The 17,721-nt window shown below is 37.2% G+C and overlaps 1 protein-coding gene across 2 annotated transcripts; it reads right to left on the bottom strand.

Moving 5' to 3' along the window:
• Positions 1–1,823: 1,823 nt before the first annotated feature.
• LOC131768634 (dihydroxy-acid dehydratase) lies at positions 1,824–17,394 on the bottom strand. Of its 2 annotated transcripts, XM_059084356.2 has the most exons (23): positions 17,291–17,394; positions 15,753–15,809; positions 14,916–14,954; positions 14,190–14,266; positions 13,735–13,778; positions 12,904–12,953; positions 12,244–12,327; positions 11,839–11,913; positions 11,499–11,582; positions 10,538–10,625; positions 10,089–10,151; positions 9,695–9,732; positions 9,349–9,447; positions 8,666–8,748; positions 7,904–7,988; positions 7,723–7,761; positions 6,744–6,863; positions 6,269–6,331; positions 5,643–5,714; positions 4,572–4,625; positions 4,099–4,148; positions 3,113–3,329; positions 1,824–2,300 (listed from the first exon to the last, which is right to left on the bottom strand). In XM_059084356.2, exons 1-23 carry the CDS (start codon positions 17,306–17,308, stop codon positions 2,172–2,174), a joined length of 1,728 nt encoding a protein of 575 aa, XP_058940339.2. In that variant the 5' UTR covers positions 17,309–17,394; the 3' UTR covers positions 1,824–2,171. The 2 variants fall into 2 exon arrangements, with proteins under 2 accessions (XP_058940339.2, XP_066014716.1); XM_066158619.1 differs by lacking the exons at positions 1,824–2,300; positions 3,113–3,329 and adding an exon at positions 3,445–3,751.
• Positions 17,395–17,721: the final 327 nt, after the last annotated feature.

Raw genomic sequence — 17,721 nt, 5'->3', positions numbered from 1 at the left:
TGTCATGGTATGCAAAATAAACCTCCATCTCGCACCAAAGTAAAATCTCGTTCCCATTAGGAACGAAGATGGAAATAAAGGGAAAATATTTTTGTGAAGGTGGAGCATTCAGTTAAAGACATGCATTCAAGGAGAAAAATGGATTGGAGTGCTCCCTTTAGGAGTCGAACCTACAATGGCCTTCCGATAAGTGCTTGAGATGCTCTGTTAGTGTGCTGTAGGAGACACACCCCAGGCAATACCTTTTAACTAGGTCCAAAATGGCAAATTTCCATCATACCTCTTGGATATGAATTTCAAGTTCGATGCTTTTGCGCAATCATGATGGAAATGAAAACGGTAAATTTTAAGTCTGACGATTTATGTGAAAGATGTATGTAGTTAATGTCATAGGCACGCTGAGATGAAAAAAAAGAAAAAAAAAACTCCTAGTGTTCCTAACAGGATTCGAACCTACGACCTTCCGATGACTACTTCAGATACCCTACCACTGGGCCTTTGTCGACTCGTGGTAAGGTAAGCCGTTAATGAAGTTCTGAGGTAAAAAATGTCCCACCATCATGCTTTTGCGCAACCGTGACGTAAATGAAGATGATAAATTTTAAGCCTGGTGATTTAACTGAAATATGACTTTGTCACTGAATGACACAGAAATACTTGGAGAAAAAAAAAAAACAGAACAAAAAAGGGAGTGTCTCCAATAGGATTCGAACCTACGACCTTCAGATGAGTGATTCAGATGCTCTACCACTGAGCTGTGGTAGACTAGTTTTGGGATAAACTGTTAAAGTAGTTCTGTGGTGACAAACTTCCACTATACCGCTTGGATAGGAATGTCGAATGTTGGTTTTGCACAATGATGATTTAATGAAGATGGCAAATGTAAAGCCTGTTGATTTTATGTTAAAGATGATGTATTCAGTGAGCGACTCAGGCATATTTGGAGAAAAAAGGATTCCGAATTCTCCCAATAGGATATGAACCTAACACCTTCCGATTAGCGCTTCGGATGCCTTACCACTGAACTATAGCCGACTCGTGGCAAAGTAAATCGTTTCACTAAGTCCATGGTGAATAACTTCTTCCATACTGTGAGGATAGTGCCTCCGTCACTGCTCTCTGACCCAGTGGCAGGCGTACTGGATTCTGGCGGATAGGCTTATTGTCTCCGGTATTGATAGTGCGTTGACATTTATTTTGTTCTCTCCGAGTCATCAATTGAGCAGGCAAACACATCAGCAAATTTAACTAACGACGTCGCCATTTCTGCTCTCCGAGATTCTTCCGGGCTTGGTGTGGTTCGTGAATAGAGGGCGACTAGATGACCTAGGACCGATTTAGTCAAAGCTGATAGCGGCTCAGTGGCAATGCACCCGAAGTTTTAATCGAAAGGACGTACGTTTGACTCCTATTAGGAGAACTCGGAATTTTTTTAAATCTCATATCCTCTGAATATGTTTGCGTTTTTCTCTGAATGCACCGTCTTTCACTTAAATCGCCAGGTTCACCTTTACCATCACCACTGCGCAAAAGTATCATATTCGACATTTCTATCTAAGCAGTACGCTGGACGTCTCTCACGATGGACTTTGTTACATGAGTCCCCTATGGCGTGACGTGCAAAGCCTACGAAATCGGTTAATACCGACCGAAATGAGACGGAGAAATGGGACGCTTCTTTTCGATAAAACAGGGTAAAAACACGGCTGTGGGATAGAAAGAACCTGTACAATCTTGTTGAAATAAATCCCTTAACATTGGCCAAAGAGGTAAATGTAAAATACATTTAAAGGAAGGTACGACAATTCTCAAGATTCCTCCAAAGTAATTGAATTTAATAACTATTTAAGTAACATAAGTACATTCCCTACGTAAAATAATAGCTTTAAAACGGATGTACAAATACGGTCCTATTTTATGCGTAAGAATCGTTTCTAGACAAACTGCAAACGAGAAAATGTGTTCCTTCAAAGAGTCTTTTCTGATAGATATTCACGAGAACTTTGCAATCTAATTGCATTCCAATCCTAATGGGCTCCTGCGTTTGTTTGTTCATTTATTGTTTTCTTAATTCTTGACAGGTTTTTACTACCATCATAATCATTTTTCATTACATCAAGATTAGCCATTATTTTTCTAAAAATTTTAATTAGATCCATATATTTTGTTGATTAGTGAGTAACGGCTCCCGCATGAGCACTGGAAACTACTCTGGAGTACTTCTGAAGTAGTCCCGTGAGCCTTCTGGGCGGTGGTTGCCATCTTAACTTTCGCTCGCGCAGCACGTCATCTGTGAGTTCCTGAGAAAGAAATTTGTATCATTTTTGAGAAAAGTGTGCTCTTGCGAAAAACCGCTTTCCTTGTTTAGGAAAGGAAAGAAAACGACGACAACATTAAGCTCATTGGTCAAATAACCATACAATGCATGTTTGTATCGAGCTTCTGACAGAGAATAACTCTGAGTCCAGGGGAGAATTCAGCCTGCGACTTACATCTATAACCGTCTGTTTTCATTCTATTTTAGATCCATTTTAAAATCACTGATGAAATGCTTGCAATCTGATTGGCTCTATGCGCGCTCGTTCGATTTTGAAACCACGAGTATGAATGAAGACCAAATTGCACTACACTCAGTTCAGTTATCATTATAAATCAGCACTGCTTAAGCTGGTAAAAATAAATTTATCTCCATCCTTTTGTTATTGAAAGGTACTCCAAATGATGGTTTCTCTTTCTAATTTTTCCGGAATCACAAAGCCAGGAGAAAATAACGTGCATTTTTAGTCTCGCAGTCATATTCATTTGCAGTTTGTGGTGCTAATATCATTGTTACCAAGAAAAGATCGCAAAAAATAAAGTGGACTGAGTGTCCTGAAACCAAAACCAAGGAAATTACAACATCCAATCGGAACAAAGAAAAATATTTCAAGGAGCCAATGAAAAATCAAATTAAAACAGGCAAACAGTCTGAAGCACTGGAAATCACGTGAACAAGTCGCGATTGGTTTACGTTTTGGATCTGATTGGTTGAGAAAGTGGCGAAAGTATTCTGGACCAATCACAGAGCTGAAAAAAGCTAAGCAAAAGCAGACCTAGATTAAACTAAACTTACCACATGCAAAGTTGCATTTTCCTGATCTATTACTATGATATCACCATCTTGTATCAAACCTATCGGACCTCCGACCTGAGCTTCAGGTGACACGTGACCGATCATGATACCATGGGAAGCACCGCTGAATCGTCCGTCTGTTACCAATGCTACTTTCTTTCCCAGTCCTGCGCCAACCAGGGCACCGCTAGGGACCAGCATTTCTGGCATCCCTGGACTAAACATGAAAAAAATATTTTGAAAACTTTCTCTTAAGAAGCTTTAAACATTTCAGCAGAATGGACACCATCATTCCATCTATAAAAAGGGCAAATTCGCGTGAGCGCCATTAGTTCACATAGGCTTAAAGGTAAAAAGTTTATGCAAACTTCTGTTGTTTCAAAAATTGGTAGAGCTACTGGAAATCTTCGTACAGTTGCATAATGCTTGACTTTTTCATTATTCATGAAAATCTTTGTTTACGACAATTATTTTCTTTCAGGAAAGTGTGAATAGCTTCTGTCATTTACCACGTGAACCTAATTGTGGTTATCATGTATAACAGTACCCACAAAGCCGTTGGGTCTCATCACTGATTGCTTACCCTTTTATGGTGAACGTTTTTGCAGTATATTAGCCTTTGTGTTCGAGGATTTTCTCCTGATAGTTTTCGGTTTTAAAAAAATCAGTCATCAGATAGAATTGCTACTCCTATAAATTAATCTGAAATTAACGAGTAATAAACAAATAAAAGTTACCCTGTTAACACGTTTTTGTTTTTAAGTGATGCATGAATTCACGCCAAAAAAACAGAAAAGTGGACAATGTGACAAGAGAGTTCAACCAGTGTCGATAGATTGTAATTTATACTAGTCTTTCGTGAATTTTACGAGCTAAAAAGTCGTTTTATTGATTTAGGAGGCAACATATACTAAGACTGAAATGTGCACACATTGAAGCACTGGGACTAAGGACTGCTAATAGTACATCATGTGCAGACCACTCACCTGCCTCGTGGACCTTCATACCGAATGACCAGTACATCGCCGGCTTTGATCTATCAAAGAAATCGGGAACTTCATGAATCTTTTTATCGATTTGTAAGATGATTTCCATAAACTAACTTCGTCACACCGTTGTGGCTTCTTCTCGACTGCTAGCAATCATCGCGAGTTGACACAGAGAACAATAACAGCAACAATAACGATAATAATGGGCGGACAAGATTACCAGATCTGTAAGCGAGCCCAGATGGTACTGTTATCGCTTGCCTAACTAAGCGAGCCTGGGTAGTGAATTTCGAAAGTAATTCGAGATTGCGCTACTCTCTCAACCTATTACAGGAAAACCTTAATTAACTGCGATGCTAACATTTAATCTGATTGGCCTTTGTGATTAGTTTGGTTCTGGTTTTACGATACTCAATACAAAAGAGCTCCTTTACAGATGTGTCAGATGCAGTCACTGACATTGGACTTACTTTTCCCTTCATAACACTTTGAAATGCTTGCTCTTCTCCATCAAATACCACTGCCTGTGCAAAAAGAAGGAAAACTTATCCATGCTTACACACTCTTACACAGACAAAACACTGCAGAGCGCGAATGTGCACCAAAAGAATGGTGACAGTCAGTCGAGGAAACACTATTAAAAGTAACCGATTCAGCTGAAAGGATGTGAAAGAGAAGTTATCCTGCTTTCATTTATGTAAATACTTGCAGTCTGTTAGGCACTTCGTACGTTATTCTAATACTCGAATGTTACATTGCTATTTGCTATCCATGAATCAAAATGAGGCGATTTCTTGTTGTCTACAAGGGAACAAAAAATCTTCGCTAGTAACCAAATTTACAGAAATTACAGATTCGAACTCATGTCTCTCAAATACTAATTGGATGCTGCTGCCAACTAAGTTACGAGGCCACATGCTGTGAGCGAGGCAAATTTTCATGGATTTTTCGTTCCCGTCAAGGAACCTGATCGCAATTCAATTGTGGTGTTGAATACCATGGAAATCTGAATCCTTCAGGCTCTTTTTCTTCCAGCTCACTTGCGAGGATCTCATCGTTGCTTGATCATCGTGCACAGGTCAAAAATAAAAATTTGCAGCAGGGTAGTATCGTGCAATTTTTTGCCGGCCAACCAAAACAAAGCCATAAAGTTACAAAGACACTCCTTCCCAAATTTCCCTCGAGCAAATAATGCAAGCGACGGCTTAGAAAACTAGTCCATAACTACGGTCTTACCAGATTACTGTCAGGATTATCCACGACTTTTAGAGAAGTATCTAGGCGAGCAAGCTTTAAAAGTCAGGAAGCATTTACTGTTCGTCAGCCGGATGAAGGTGAGTGTGATCAAGAAAGAGAGCGAAAGGAAGAATGTCTCCACACTCAGAGTACTATAGTCGTAACCACAATGGCCTTTCAAAATTTATACTTGCGTCAGGGATTGGATCCCATTTCCACATATCGGACTGCTTTCACCAACTGTCCGACAAAACAGAAATATGTCTAGTTACAGCACATACGTATTTAATCTCTGTATTACTCACCGGACCTCGAAACACTCCAGCTATATCTTTTCCACTTAATTTGAGTACAGCGCTCTCAGGAGCAAGATTCCCCTGAAAAAGAGATCACAATCCCGATAAATTTTCTGGAAAAATTGTGTAGCTACTTGCATTTTATTTATAACGAAACTGATACGAGAAAATTCCACAAGATCCCTATACCCGTTTTACTTAAATTTATATCTCAAATTGATAAATTCGTAAAGATACAGTGGTAACATAGGAGCAACATTATCACCGACGTGTGTCTTTCAGAAACGTATCTTGGACTATAGAAATGAACACATTGTATAAACTGTAGATAGCTTTATTGAGCCTTTTACGGACTATCCGAAGCCCCGAAACGAACAAACGAAAAGGCTGGTTTTGAGGCTCAGACCTGCACGATTGCAGATTTTAAAACTATCGATTTATTAATATTGCTTCGGAACCGTTAGCAGGACTTTTGAGACAGGCCGCTGACCGGGGAAGCGTCTAAGGGACGAGGTTCAGCATTTTGTCTAGGCGTCTGTACGCAGCCCGGTCAGCTAGCGAGCTTGTAGTAAATCAGTTGTGCTCCTGAATAAAATAATGTGAGGAGAAACCAACATCAATATTGGTTACGTCACCTTTAAAATCAAGATGTGTCTGCCAGCTGGCGCCACTGGAGATGAAATTGGAAATACTACGTCCTACGACATATGAACGAATAAGAAGATGTAGGTTTAAAAAAAATAACAAAAATCAAATCATCATTAACAACACAAAGAACAACTCAGCTGCTGAGTGACTAATAATTATCAAACCAGGATATTGCAACATACCGTGATTTTTCAGTATAACGCTGATCCACTATTTAAGATAGCCTTTACAGGCGTGGAAGGTTATACAAATGCAACGGATATCATTGTAGTTGGCATTTGAATCGTATTTCAATAAAGAGTTCTAGCAGGATATGTTCTTGGTAGAAAGCAATAGTGGATATGCTGTACGAAGCGAAAAATGTACTGTAAAAAATATAGAACTTTTTCAGTTACTGATATATGGTCCGCATGTAGGAGCTGAATCTTCTATTTTTGACATAAACATACTGGCTCCATGTACCTGTTGTCCTATTTCAGAAAGACGTTGTACATTTGCAAGATTTTCAGCCATTGTTTTCCCACTAACTGTGATCTGATCTCCATGTAGAAAACCATTATCCAGTAGTTCTTTCAACACTAACTGCAACAAAGATGGTTTTGATTATCCCTTTCTTTGATGATCGCGGGATTTTTCCCCTTAGTGACAAGTCTGTCATGAGAAATACGTTTCAATGTTTTTTAAACACTCAACTAAAGGACAGCAAGGTAAACTAGCAATATAAGGGTCAATCTTCGACAACAATTCTTGCAGCACTAGGTTTCCTAGTTTTCTCTCCCCTTTCATTATTATAATGTTGGTACACACACAATACTAAATGGCAAAAGGACGATGGAAGGAAGAATATCATATCATCGATATCATTGTTATTATGATGGTGATGATGATGATGATTAATATTATTCATAGATCATAAAGAAATGGTTGGTATCTTAACGAAGACTAAGCCTAGTGCTACGTCTGTTGAGAAAGTGGTGTTTTCTCTCTCCAATCTTCTCTTTCTAGTTTAATTTTCCGGAAGACTTCCTTTATACCACAGGTAGGCATATAAAGATACAAAGCTTTAGGCAGAGCTGAGCTTTTTAATCGAAAAACGTTGTCTTTATCCCGGCAACGCAAGGGATATCTCTGTGCAAGGTTCTTCCACGTGCTATAATTTACTACTGTACCGTGAGCGATGGCACACAGGTCAAGCAATTGACGCAAGCCGAGTTGTCACACACTTCGTGTGTAGGCTGTGGTCTACCGATGGCCATATGATATATCCTTTATTGACCGAGCTTGTTTGGTCAAGATGACTAAATATAGGCTTCGTTCTCTTTTCCGTTAAAAGGATAGTAAGGGCACGAAACTTGATTCGGTATTCTGTAGCTCAATCCATTGAATTTCTTCACGAAACACAGTAACTTACTGCTAAACAAAGTTCCAAATCTTTACTTACCGGAAGACCTCCAATCTTGTCCAAATCAGCCATTTGATACTAAAAAATAACGACAACAAATCCAGACCGATTAATTCTTAAAGAAAATGGATCGTTTTTGGGCTGATGTGTACTTTTAGGTTTTTCGGCCGAAAATTCATCGATTTTAGTCGAGAGGATGAGGAGAGTGGACTATACCTACCTTGCCGTGTGGTTTAACATTTGCTATCAGTGGAACCTTTCCTCCAACCTTATTAAAATCTTCAATGCAAAATTCTACTTCAGATCTGAATGTTAAAGAGAAAAACAAGATAAAACAGTCGTCTACAAATGTTTACGACTTGCTGGTTGGAGTGTTTTAATTCACTTAACGGTACATCTCTAGGTTAGCCTTGTCAGTAAACCTTAGCACTAAAAGCGATGCGTTTCTTTGAGTACATTCTTAAACACGCCTAAATAGCGAATAAATTTTAAAATTAGTTTTTCAACTCTTGTGAAACCACCGCCACCACTTTTAACCTTACCATTTCATTTTTAATACAAAATAAGTGACAAACACCCCTTATACCATTTGTCCCCGATCATAGAAGTTTTCATCAAATCCCTCTTTGAAAGATTTAGAAGCTGCACCCCCATGCCCGACAGCTGTGCCCTTGTGACGTATCATTTTTTTTGGCCCACTTAACGTATCAGTCGTTTACACGCAGTCCCACTGAACAAGCAAGTTTTGCGATACAAGGAAAACTTTATTTGTTGCTATATTAGAGAGATGCAAGCCGAATTTTCCACGCAAAAAGTAATTCAAATAGAGCCAATTGAGCTCAAAAGAAAAGTTAAGGCATCTTCTGTGGACACGGCATTAGGATTGTCCATTAAGTGACAGTGGCATAAAGATGTAACGAATGACGGGTTCCACTCCTCAAAGCTATCATAACACTTTTGCAATAAAGGAAAGACAACTTACTCATGGGCGAGAGCTAGTAAATGAAGAACTCCATTAGTTGATCCACCTAAAGCGTACATAACTGTTACAGCATTTTCGAAAGCCTGATGAAAATGAGAATCAAAACAAAACAGAGTAAACTGGACCATAAGTATTGGCAAAACGTCACGGCCTGTTCAACAATAAATTGATTCTTTGAAAAACTTTTGCTGTGGTTTAAATCATCGATTAGGCGCAAGAACATTACCCGAACTGTCAGCGATTTCATGGCGATGTTAAGTAAGTGCATGGTCACGATTATACATCAGTCTCACCCTGAAACCTACTTATGTATTAGTAATGTTTTCCTTTGACTTACATTTAAAATACAAAATCTAAAGGAGAATCAAACTAATTATCGCCTCGGTAGCAGGCCTTTGTTGTTTGATAGTGCCTTAGCTTATCTTTATTTATCTCAAAAAGCCGCTGTATGGAGAATTTCCCTTCTGGTCAACCAAGGCAAACCAAGGATTTAAAACTCCTCAAAGTGAAGTACAAATACTACTGAGTATTTGTAAGACCAAGCAAAGTTTCATGCCAGAATAGATCCAAGTGCCATTTCCTGATTTAGCCGTGCCCAAAATCACTAGTGATCACTATAAAACAATACGCTACTTCATTATCAATGGGTAACATAAAGAACGAGGCGTAAGGACAAATATCACCTTCCTACTCAAAATATTTTTTGCAGTTTTTCCTGATTTCATCAAAGAAAACAACGCCCTCACAGCCTCTTTGACTTCCCTCTTCTTAGCTGATATCACCTGAGGAAACAGAAGACGGTGAGAGAGTCAGCTCTGTGTCCCAGTGTGCCTGTCTGTCTATCTGTTTATTGGGAATGAACGGTCAAAAGACGTAGAGCTGCTCTAAACGGCGGAGAAGAACACGATCAAAAGAAGTGATGCATCTAGTTTAGTAAATAAGGACAAAAAGACTTATTCATTTTAATATCCACATTTAAAACTGAAGCCACGCACATTTTCATTATTACATTAAGTTTGAGAAACTAACCTTGTTTTCCCCATCTACAGCAACACCGGAAGCACTACCTATCAAATTGACGAAAAAAAAACCAAACGAATTAAATTTGTACGTTATTAACAACATTATTTGAATTACAAACTGGAATATGCATGGAGTAAAATTACTCTTCTTAAGATAAGTCTACAATCAGTGGTAAAACTCTAGATCTTGGAGGACTAATTTTTCTTCTATCCTGTTTTTTATTGATGTTTCTTATCCCTTCCCAAAGTGAGCTTCTCGGTCTAACATCACAGCTGAAGTCCAACATTGTTCAGGGGGAGGGCTCCTGCATTGGATGAGAATTTCTGAGATCAAAGGAATTTGCCAAGGAACATCATTTTCCTTGGTGAGGAAATCAATTGATAACTGAATCATCACAAACCTGGTAATGACAAGCCAAGAGTTTCTACAACAGATGACATGGTGTTGGCAGTGAACATACCACCTAAAAATAAAATTTGAAAACACGGAACCTGATGAAGAATGTAAAAAACTGGAAAAAATTGAAAATTTCTGGAGCTCACAAGCACTGAAGAGGTAGTAAAAAAATTGAACAAAAAAAGAAACTTAAAAAAATGATGCCAGAAAAAGGTTGATGTAGACATTGGTTGCAAAAATTTTACAGTAATTCTTGAAAGTGTAGTGCACTGAAAAAGAATAGATGGCCTAAAAAACAAAAATGTTTTGATAGAACAGGAATAAAAAGCTCTGACAATTGGAGCCTTTCAGGGTAAGTAGTCTCCAAGACTTGCCTGTTATCGAGAACAAAAAGGAGTCAATGAAAATATTGTTAAATTTGCTGTCATAAATATAAGGCAGCTGTATATATACCACAGGCTCCAGCACCAGGTATTGCATGACACTCAATATCCTTCAAATCTTCAATGTCCATTGAGCCTGCACTATATGAGCCAAGTGCCTAAAAGGAAAAAAAAAGCACAGATTTAGATTGATAGACTGATCATCAATCAAAAAACAAAATTAATTTCACTCACTACATCACTGAATATCCAACAATTATTCCATGCATTTTGTGTTGGATATCAGAATTGGCTACAACCAATCTCTTATCCAACAAGCATGAATGGAATTATTGTTTTATCAAATTTTATTAAATCCTAATTAACTTTTGGATATTTGGAGCCTTTTTCAGCTCTGCACCAGCTGGCACAATGTATTTCCATATAAGGTGACCCTGAATATAAGCTGATAACCAAAGTGAACCAATCAGAACAATAGAAATGCAATATTTGTAGAGTAATACCTTAGTGAGCTAAGGTCAAAGTATTATTAGTGTTCTGTTCCACAGCATATTTTCCATAAATTTTGTTTCACCCATTATACACTTATAGAAGGTCAATTGGACAATGATAATCAAAATGCAAAATGAAATGTTAGTCCTAATGAAGCACTGGAATAAAGGAACAGGAAACTACAGTTGAAAGGGCTACCATGAAAGACTGCAAACAGACCAACGGTAAAAACATAAGAAAGACTGCTGGAGGCCTCAAGGAAGCATGTGTTGGTTGTCATCTACAGTCACTCTGGTTTCATGTGGAATATGTTAAATTTAATGCTGACTCTTCAAAGTACCGGAATTAAATCGTAAAAATAAAGACAAGAGAAAATAAAGTCTACAACAAGGGATTTTATGTGCAATCACTGTCCAAATAGCAACCCCAGCCAACAGGGCCTAACTTCAGTGAGAAGCACAAACATGTGGCTAATTTCCATATCTGACCACAACGGCAGTCATACAAATTTTTGACATGGTCTGCCACAGGCATCTTACCTCAAAAGGACTCCCAGCACTCAGATTTGTATGTTTCTTTCCACATCCAGGAAGCATTGTTCCTCCATAAATAACAACACCACACTGTTGGTTGAAAATAATGTATGCCACTTTCAAACCTTAAAATCTTTCAGTGACTTTAAGTCTTAACCTGTAAATATCAGAGATATTTTGATAAAGCAACAAGTTTAAGTCAAAACTGGTTATACTTACAGGTTTATAATTAAGCATGTTTTTAAAAGAATTTTCTTTTTTCCCTTTTTGTTTTTGCATTGTCTATTCGAATAGGCTTTTCACCCACACACTAAGTTAATATTGGGTTATAAAAATTCCTACTTACTGCATCAAGCCTGGGTAAGGCCATGGTGACACCAGGAATTGTCTTGTCACAGCCAGCAAGGCAGATCATGCCATCCTGGAGAGGATATAAAGAAGGTGACACTGAATTTAAATGGTGCAGCAACCATTTAAATCATACAGATTTTCAGATGAAATTCTCACCTTCCTATAAGTTGTCATGACTATGACAAGATTGCAACTCACACTGAGAGGAACACAAGATCAAGTTTGGTCCTCAGCATGCCATGAAAGATGGTACGATAATAATCTCAAGAAAAGCAGTTACTAATAAGAATGTGACATATATTCACATCTGAAAACCCCCAGACAACAAGTGCACTGTGAAACTTACAAGTGTGTTCATCAATATTTCATCCATACATTTACAACTTCATCTAATTCTTACCCCAGTGTATCCAGCATGGGTGATTTCAATACAATCAGTAATCCAGTCCCTTGATATTAGGGAATACTTCATACCACTTGTTCCCTAATAAAATGAATTCAGTTGACTAACAGTCAGCTATCTAGTATTGATACCATTTTTATTGATATAAGATCCTTGCATACACACTGTTTTATATGCACTTTATGTGGACTATCTTCCACCCTTTCCCACCCCACCTCACTTTACTTTTACTTTGTTTTTGAAGCATGATGTTATTGGGAGTATTACCATCCCAGATTTTTTTCATATTTGCCCATATTTGTTTGTTGGCATCCATTGATATTCCTAGATATTTCCTTCCCAAGAACACAAAAAACCATACTAGGGCTCAAATCCAGTAGATCTCTCAACCCACAGATTATCAAGCCTAATTTCTGAAACTTTAGGACATCAAGCTTCAATTTTGAAATTTGTTAAGACAGCTCTGGCACCAACAGATCTTGTCTCCACATGACTGCCCTATCTTATACTGAACTTTCCTCATTAATTCTCATATGAACACCTTGGACAACTTATTTTTGAAGATTAATCAAGGCCAAACATTTGAACTATTTGAAAAGCTTATTACATTAACACATTTTATTATCTATAATTAGCCACTAACAACAGATCTTTTACCATGGTCATAGCATCACTTATGACAGGTGTGCAGCATAGGACAGCTTTTCCTGGTCAGAATTACAAAAACAAAGGCAACTTAGGTACAATGGAGAGAATGAGTATTTAACAGATTTTCATTTAGTTCCCCTTATATACTAATATTAAAGACTATATATAGTCCAATGGATACCAACTGATTTGTAGGAACTTGAGTCTGAAATAATGATATCACAATGGTAATAATCATAGATAATGTAAAAAAAAAAATGTTTTTCAGGCATGCATTTTGGACTGAGGTAATAGGTCATGACAAGTCAATAGAATTTTCCCAGAGGGGGTACCCTCTATTACAAGAGATAGGAATACTAACGATGAGAGATTTTGAATTTCAGGGAAAAAATCTGAACATGTGTCTGCTGACTCAATAGTGATACCAATTAACAAAGCAACTGTTGAGTACAGCTGATAACTCAGTATGCATGCAGGCAGCATCTTTTTCTATTTCTAGGTATGCAACACCAATTGACCTGCTTGATAACTTGAGGTATAAATATTGTCATTTCACCCTTTAATAACCTGCTCAGACCCAAATCCATTGTTTTCTCTGTTTAGTAATTAGAGTTTCATCTCTGTCTCCTTTTCCAAACAGTTACAAATTAACCCCTTCATTTCCAAGATCTCATTGGTAATTTTCCTCACTGTCTGCCATAGAATGTTAGCTAGAAAATTTAGCATAGGATCAATAAATAATCCCCTCAATGATATTTTTCTTTATTCTCATCACTTGCCTGCCTTATATCCTATTAACACTACATAATTTTCTAAAGGACACATTTGTGAGACAAATACCTCCTTCTTCTTCGACAGCCTCTATCACAAGATCTGCAAGCTCCCTTTGAAGATCACAATAACAATTATATTAGAATATATTTACTGTCTGTTATGCCTATTGGGTTACACATGATAACTCCTTATTAACCAAGCATGAGGGCCATTCTGGGGAATATTGACCTGACGTCATGGCAGTATGGAATAAACTTCATCTAAACTTTCTATTTGAGTTCTTCATTTAAACTTTTTTATTCAAATTTTCTGGCTTTCAAGAACAAAAATACATGGAAACAGTTCCTATAAAAAATCCTGACACAGTAAGAACCAATCAGAATGTTTGCATTTACCTCAATAAAGACCACCTTGCTATATTATAAAGTATGTTATTTTCCACCCTTTAGTTATGGTAAGTCTGAGTTATAAAATGGTTATTTCAATTATAATTCAGGATAGCTAGTGAATAGTTCACCAACCTGAAGTGAAAGTTGCATGGTATTACATTGATATAGGGGCAAGCCACAGTTATCAAGGGTTTCACAAAATCTTCATCCTAAGTGATTAAGCAGTCATGCAAAGGTTATGATCAACTCAAACAATAAATAAATGTATGATACTCTTCCAATATAATGCAAACACTATACCCTCCCCCCCACCCCCCAGCAAACAAGTAAGTATGCACAGCACTCCTCTTTAGGATCCTTTCCGACTGCATTTCCACAAATATTAAGACATCAAAATTTTTATTATCATCTAGGTACATTCTATTACCCTGAATTAATCTAGTCTTATGCCGGTACATGTAAGAATAATTATTTTGTCTTGTCTCACTTTTAAAAACATTTTGGATGACATTTCTGACCAAACAATTGTGTGTGAATATATTAAGAGATTTATCATAAAATTTTTGAGCTTGGGAGTATGAGTGACAAATTAATAGGAATTGAGGTTAACTAAATATTAAAATATATAAAAGTGTAACATCTGGAAAAAAATTAAGTCCAGGAAGTTTACCTGTGTTGGTGAAATTAATCATCTCACAAAATTTGTTTAAAATTTGTGTAAATTCATGATTGAGGGCAAACACACTTGAACTATAAACTTCTGATTTAATTAATTATCATATTATTTGGGTCTTGAACCAGGAAAAAACTAGTTGTGCACTAGTTAATAACTAAAACCTTAAAAAAACTTCAACCTGCCTTGAATCCAATGGCCCTCATGTGTGCCCTTGCCCCAATCTTAGGAAAACAAAAGGAAAAATTAGGAAAAATAAATAATTTAGGTGAAACAATTTTTTTAAAACTAATTCTAGGTTAAATTAGTGCGTATGCTACCTAGATGCTTTTGGGGCAGCTTAAGTTGGATCCTAGAGTTACATGAACTCTAACTTGGGCTCAGTTATTTGGAACCTGTCTCAATTAACACTTTTTTCTGAGATTCAAGCTGCATTGATTTCTCTTTCTCTCTCAAGGCTGGTCTTCATTGCTGCCCAAAAAGTGGTGTGTGGTTTCAGTTCCTACAGAGTGATTGATTTATTGAATCCATGGCTGCTAAAACAGGATCATAATCAATTATACTTGACACTATTTGGAGTAACTCAAGTGTCATTTGGCCAAAAAGGAATTTGTGTTTACATCTGTGTAATAGTTTTCAGACACTAAGTGACAATATAGTGCTAGGAACATTGTTAGTACATGTATATATTAAAAGAGTGCATAGCATTGAGGGCTTGCTCTGATTGGCTACTTATACTCTGGTACCCTTTGTTATTCAGCTCTGAGTAACATGCATGGGATTTCTGCCTGAAAATGTTGTAACTGTTACTGACAGGAATAAATGAGCTAAAATCATCTTTTTGTATTATATTATCTCACTGTTTTAGTATGTGCTAAAACAACTATTCACCTCCATGGAGGAAGTTAGTGGTGGATATTTACCAGTTAATACCAGTAAATATCCACCACTAACTACTTTCACTTGGGTAAATAGGTGTTAGATATTTATAACACAAGTATTTATTAGCACCTTGCATGTACCTTTTTTATCCAACTTGCTTGATCAGCAACATCTCCAGTGAGCACCTTACTATTGACCTGATTATTGACCATAATAAAAACAGTATGCCCTGTTTATATAACTCTTCCTTTGTTTTTAAAATTACTTTACCAGTTGACTCGAAATTAAAGATAATTAAATCCATCAATTGAAGTACAATTGGTAGCAAAGGAGTAGTTGAAAAGGAAATTTTCTTGCATGGTATCTCCATTCCCTTCTTTTGGTTCCATGTTCCCTCCCCCTGTACATCAATAAGCTTTACTTGCTATAATTAATTTTCACTATGGCCTTACCACTAGTTGGGTCAAATAATTTTGTCTCAAGATGTATGCATAATTTTTAAGGGTGAACTTTTATAGTGTAATGTGTTGGTCTGGATTAGTGGTCCAGAATCTATGACAGATAAATCTACTGCCCAAATTCAGGTGAGAAAATACATTCAGTGGAGCAATTAACAAACAACATCAGAGCAAAGCTCTCAAGACTCCACTTTGCGTTGTCAAACTTGGGATGCTGCTTATCTGAAAGTGCAGCTCATATACCAGTGTTTAGAGCAATTGTATCTGGAAAACAACAAGTCTAGGAGATGGCAAGGATTTGAAACTGACTGTTAATGTACTGAATGGTAATAACTGTGCTATGGGTGGCTGATGAAGTCCATTTACTCATCACTTGATGTTGACTGAAACATTTTCAAGCCAGCTGGCTTGAAATAGTGTTCAATAGTGCGTTGATGAAAAGGTAAAGGTTGGTTGATTATCCCTTAATAATCAACTGATGGTCAGCTGATAGGCACTCTACTGATGGACATTGGTGGAGTATTGCTCATGTGTCAGTCTACCTTTGCCTTTCTGTACTTCACTTGACTTACCATTGACCAAGATATCAAACAATGATTGAACCATGACTATACCCATAATAAATATAATCCATCTAGAAAAAGTAAATTTAATCAAAATGCCAACCACACTTTACCCATAACCAGCAAAAGAGGTTGGTCAGTCCAAGAATCTCTAACCCACCTATAGATAGATAGATCACTGCCTATGCTTCAGCCATAATTCCTTCAATAATGTATTAAGCTCTTCTAGCTATTGGTCAACAGAACTAAGAATTTTATAGGTCAATGGAAGCCAAACCCTTTCCATCTGGTGGGATTTAATACATTATAAAGTAGCTCTGATGGAGAATTTGTATATCTTAACCTCCCCACTCTTCGCTAACCCCCCCCCCGTCTCGACCCCCCCTGATATCCCAGGGATTGTCGATAGTATAAAAAGAAAATCGATTATTTTTAATCATTTTGTACTTCATCCTGAACAATGTTATCCTAATGTATTTCACAACGAGAGAAGAGTGTCAAATGAAGTACCGAACGTTCTTCGATGATCATAATCAAGGAAAATCTGGGGTATTGTTTGGTAACGAAATGGCTTCCGTCAAGAAGCAAGGAGAAATTGATATTCACGATAATTCAGAATAAAATCTAGCATTTTTTTAACATTCAGAAATCACATACCTTCAGCTGAGTCGCCATTTTTATCAGTTACTGAGAAACAAACCAGCAAATATATGATTCCAGCACCATGGAAAGAATGAATAGCAAATCCCGTGACAGAATTGTGACAACTGACCCATAGGAAGCAGTTGCGTGACTGGAGTCCAAGCCCCTGGCCTCGACTTGGCTTAAAGAATGGCTACACATTCAGGTTACGCTCTGAGATAAAATCAATTCTCGTTTTAACATTGGTTAAAAATTTTGCAAAAACTCAATAGCTTACTTGAATGGGAATTTCAACATGGACAAACAGTAAGTTTCGCGTCATTTCGCGAGGTACTAAATAGCTATTATTATTTTGACGGTCATAAGTATACACGGTAGTTGTCTACCATTTTGTTCATTAACTTAATAATTTTTTTATCTTTGAACATTTTTTATTTTTGTTGTTG

This window comes from Pocillopora verrucosa, chromosome 11, assembly GCF_036669915.1.
Source record: "Pocillopora verrucosa isolate sample1 chromosome 11, ASM3666991v2, whole genome shotgun sequence".
Classification (NCBI taxonomy): Eukaryota; Metazoa; Cnidaria; class Anthozoa; order Scleractinia; family Pocilloporidae; genus Pocillopora; species Pocillopora verrucosa.
Note: the sequence above shows the minus strand (reverse complement) of the source record. Positions and strands in the feature narration are given on the sequence as shown.